Source organism: Protobothrops mucrosquamatus, unplaced genomic scaffold (assembly GCF_001527695.2).
Source record: "Protobothrops mucrosquamatus isolate PMUCROS unplaced genomic scaffold, P.Mucros_1.0 scaffold7082, whole genome shotgun sequence".
NCBI classification, from domain to species: domain Eukaryota; kingdom Metazoa; phylum Chordata; class Lepidosauria; order Squamata; family Viperidae; genus Protobothrops; species Protobothrops mucrosquamatus.
The window spans coordinates 12,376-16,465 of NW_015392891.1; the positions used below are offsets into that span (position 1 = coordinate 12,376).

Genomic DNA, 4,090 nt, shown 5'->3' on the forward strand with positions numbered 1-4,090 from the left:
CCCCACAGGTGCTCCCAATGCAGTAAATGATTTGTGAGCATGGCCACTTGGTGATACATTAGAGGTGTCACACCAGGGAGAAACCCTTTCAATGTTCTGATTGTGTGAAAAGTTTCAGTCAGAACTCCAGCCTGGTGATACACCAGAGGATGCAAACAGAAAAGAAATCATATGACTGTCTTGATTGTGGGAAAAGTTTAATTGCAAATTCTTACCTTGTGAGACACCAGAGGATACACACAGGAGAGAAACCCTTTGAATGTCCTGACTGTGGGAAAAGTTTCAGTCATAAATCTAGCCTGGTGATACACCAGAGGACTCACACAGGAGAGAAACGCTTTGAATGTGCTCTTTGTGGGAAAGGTTTCAGTCAGAATTCCAGCCTTGTGAAACACCAGAGGAGTCACACGGGAGAGAAACCATATGAGTGTCCAGTTTGTGGGAAAAGTTTCAGTCAGAATTCTAACCTGGTGCAACACCAGAGGACGCACACAGGAGAGAAACCGTATGAGTGTTCAGATTGTGGGAAAAGGTTCAGTCGCAGATCCGGTCTGGTGACACACCAGAGGATTCATATAGGAGCGAAATCTTTTGAATGCCCTGACTGTGGGAAAAGTTTTGTTCAAAATGCTTACCTTATAAAACACCAGAGGATTCACAGAGGACAGAAATCATATGAGTGTCCAGACTGTGGGAGACGTTTCATTAGAAAATTCCAGCCCACGAGTCACCAGAGAATACATACAGGAGAGAAACCATTTGAATGTCCAGATTGTGAGAAAAGTTTCAGTCAGAATTCCAGCCTTGTGAAACACCAGAGGAGTCACACGGGAGAGAAACCATATGAGTGTGCACTTTGTGGTAAACGTTTCAGTCGAAATTACAACCTAGTGAAACATCAGAAGACTCACACAGGAGAGAAACCCTTTGAATGTCTTGACTGTGGGAAAAGGTTCAGTCAGAATTATGAACTGGTGATACACCAGAGAAATCACACAGGAGAGAAACCATATGAGTGTCCAGTTTGTGGGAAAAGTTTCAATTACAATTCCAGTTTAGTGAACCATCAGAGGATTCACACAGGAGAGAAACATTTTGAATGTCCTATTTGTGGGAAAAGTTTTAGTCGGTACTGCAACCTGATGAACCACCAGACGACTCACACAGGAGAGAAACCATATGAGTGTCCGGTTTGTGGGAAAACTTTCAGTCACAATTCCTACCTGGTGAACCACCAGAGGACTCACACAGGAGAGAAATTATATGAGTGTCCAGATTGTGGGAAAGGTTTTATTAGAAAATTTCAGCTCACCAGTCACCAGAGGACACACACGCGAGAGAAAGCCTTTGAATGTCCTGATTGTGGGAAAGGTTTTATTAGAAAATTTCAGCTCACAAGTCACCAGAGAACTCACACAGGAAAGAAAGCCTTTGAATGTCCTGACTGTGGGAAAAGTTTTGGTCAGAATTCACACTTGGTGATACACCAGAGGACTCACACAGGAGAGAAACCGTATGAGTGTCCTATTTGTGGCAAATTTTTTATTACAAATTCCCACCTCTTGAGACACCAGAGGACTCACACAGGAAAAAAAATCCTTTGAATGTCCTGTTTGTGGGAAAAGTTTCAGTCAGAATTCAAACCTGGTGAGACACCAGAGGACTCACATCGGGGAGAGCTTTCAAATGTCCAACATATGGGTGGTACTTCAGGTGTAAATCTCCCCTTACTGAACGCAAGAAAATAGACACAAGGCAAAATTTGATGAATTTAGAACACTTGAATTTCATTTCTGATGTCTAATTGAGTGTGTAGGTGAGAAATTGACTATTTGAATTCTGGCCTGATGCTTTTAAGTTAACACATCTCAGGTTTAGACTAGTAGGTGGAGAGAAAAACGTGGAAATTGTTAGTTTGATAAAGGCTATCCATTTCTTCTTATAGCAGAAGTTTCTGGATATTTCCTTTTGCAGAAGTTGTAATGGGACCTGCCAATTTGGTTGCATGTTGCAATGAGGGCTAAGCGAGATTTCCTTGCTAAACTACCCCCGCCTGTTTCTCTCCCTGATGAAACTGTTAAACAAATGTGTAAGTCCTCCATACCTTTTGAACTTCAGGTTGGTGAAGGACATGTATTACTAGGCTGCATGACTACGTCGTGAAAGCAGCCATTATTTTCACTGTGCCTGGACCATGTGGTGGACTTCTGGAAGCAGCTGCCATTTTGCCATGACTGCCTCTGGGTCAAAATGGTGGCTGCCTCTTGATCACTGTCGCCTGGGAGTGGGACAGAGTATTTTGTTTTGCTTCCTTAACATTTTGTAGACTGTGTTAAGGGATTGTGAGTGCCTTAAAAATGGTGGCTGCCTCCGGGAGATCTCCAGAATAGCAGGCCATGTATCCCTGGGGCGCACAATAAGTGGACAAGTACAATTTGTCCCTTTATTGCTCTGCAGCTACCAAAAAAAAGCCAATGCAGTCCTAGGTTGCATCAACAGAGGAATAGTGTCAAGACAACAAGAAGAGATAGAATTGCTTTATACAGTGCTGGTGACACTACACTTAGAATACTGTGTCCAGTTCTGGTCACACGATACAAAATAGTTGTTGAGACCCTGGAAAGTGTGCAGAGAAGAGCAGTAAAGATGATAAAGGGTCTGGACGCTATATCGTTTGATGATCAGTTGTGGGAGATAGGTATATCTAGGCTATCAAAGGGAATCATTAGGAGGGACATGATAGCTGTCTTCCAGTACTTGAGGCGCTGTCACCAAGAAGAGGTGATTGACTTACTCTCTAGGTCACCTAAGGGCAGGATAAGTAGTAATGGATGGAACTTTAGGACAAGTAATGGATGGAGGTTTATTAAAATGAGATACAACATACCGTGTTTTCCCCAAAATAAGACTGGGTCTTTTTTTGCCTCCAAAAGAGGCACCAGGTCTTATTTTCGGGGGATGTCTTTTATACAAGCCCGCCAGCCAGTCCACTTCTTCTGCATTCCAGCCCATATTTCGCCGTCGGGCCTTTCCGGATTCAATCCATAGCTGAGTTCTAGGCTGCAGATGCCTTGCAGAACCGAGCTATGGATTGACTGAATAGCTGGATTCTCAGCTACAAAGGCCTTCCAGAAAGGCCTCTGACTGCAAAATGCAGGCCTGGGAATGCCACAGAAGTGGGCTAGTGAGAACAGGCCTGGCTACAAGTGGGTGCAGGGTGCGTGGGGCAGCTCTATACCCCCACCCCTGCTCTAGCTTGATTTTCAGCTATGTGCCTCGCCCCAAAGCTAGGGCTTATTTTCAGGGTAGGCCTTACTTTCGGGGAAACACAGTAGAAGTAAGGAGAAATTTTCTGTCAGTGAGGGGCAATTAATAGAATAGCTTGCCTCCAGGGATTGTGGCTGCTCCTTTACTGGAGATTTTCAAGAACAAGCTGGACAACCAGTATAAGGTTCCTGCCTTGAGCAACGGGTTAGACTAGAAGACCTCCAGGGTTCCTTCCAAGCCTATAACACTATTTTTCCAAGGATTTAGAGGTAGTTTAGAAAATAGGTACAGAGCAGCCCAATGAACTTGCTCCTCATAAGTTTTTTTTTTAAACTATGTTATTCAGAAAATTAATATAAAGTATAAAATCCTCCCAAAAAGGAAATTTTAAAAAACAAAACAAAGACAGACAAAACATTTTACAAGAATGAAAAAATGTTCATTAAAAAAGACAAAAATAGATTTACATATATTATCCTCCCTCATTTGAGCATTCATAAACATATTGTCGCAATTTTAGTTGGCTCTCCTTGCGAAGCAGGCCCGAAATTTACAAAGTTCTACCTCTATTTACAACCAATCTGACCTTCCTCTCTCTACTATATAGAGAGACAAAGTAGTCAGCGGGTGAACTAGCAATTAAAACATCAACCCATTTTGTTAACAATCTATACTGCATTTAACTTGTGTAAAGTCTAAAGTCTAGAACGGCTTCGTATTTACCCCGAGTCACCCGAATCATTGTCTCTGATCTGTCTAGGATGAAATATCTTTGTTTGATTGCTATTAATAAAACTTTTTCAGAAGATTTTGGTTGAGAACA

The 4,090-nt window shown here is 42.5% G+C and overlaps 1 protein-coding gene across 1 annotated transcript; it reads left to right on the top strand.

The window, feature by feature from the left end:
• The first annotated feature begins 149 nt into the window (after positions 1-149).
• LOC114923691 (zinc finger and SCAN domain-containing protein 2-like) lies at positions 150-1,719 on the top strand. Its single transcript, XM_029287000.1, has 7 exons — positions 150-218; positions 315-369; positions 496-789; positions 835-974; positions 1,155-1,226; positions 1,308-1,478; positions 1,660-1,719. The coding sequence occupies exons 1-7, from the start codon at positions 150-152 to the stop codon at positions 1,717-1,719; spliced, it is 861 nt and encodes a 286-aa protein (XP_029142833.1).
• The last annotated feature ends 2,371 nt before the right edge of the window (positions 1,720-4,090 follow it).

What these genes read in the sequence shown, in the direction of transcription:
- LOC114923691 (XM_029287000.1), top strand. Translation starts at nt 150, where the DNA reads ATGCAAACAGAAAAGAAATCATATGACTGTCTTGATTGTGGGAAAAGT. An exon ending in TCAGTCAGAATTATGAACTG is followed by an intron (nt 975 to 1,154) that starts GTGATACACCAG and finishes ATGAACCACCAG; the next exon opens with ACGACTCACACAGGAGAGAA. An exon ending in TCAGTCACAATTCCTACCTG is followed by an intron (nt 1,227 to 1,307) that starts GTGAACCACCAG and finishes AGAAAATTTCAG; the next exon opens with CTCACCAGTCACCAGAGGAC.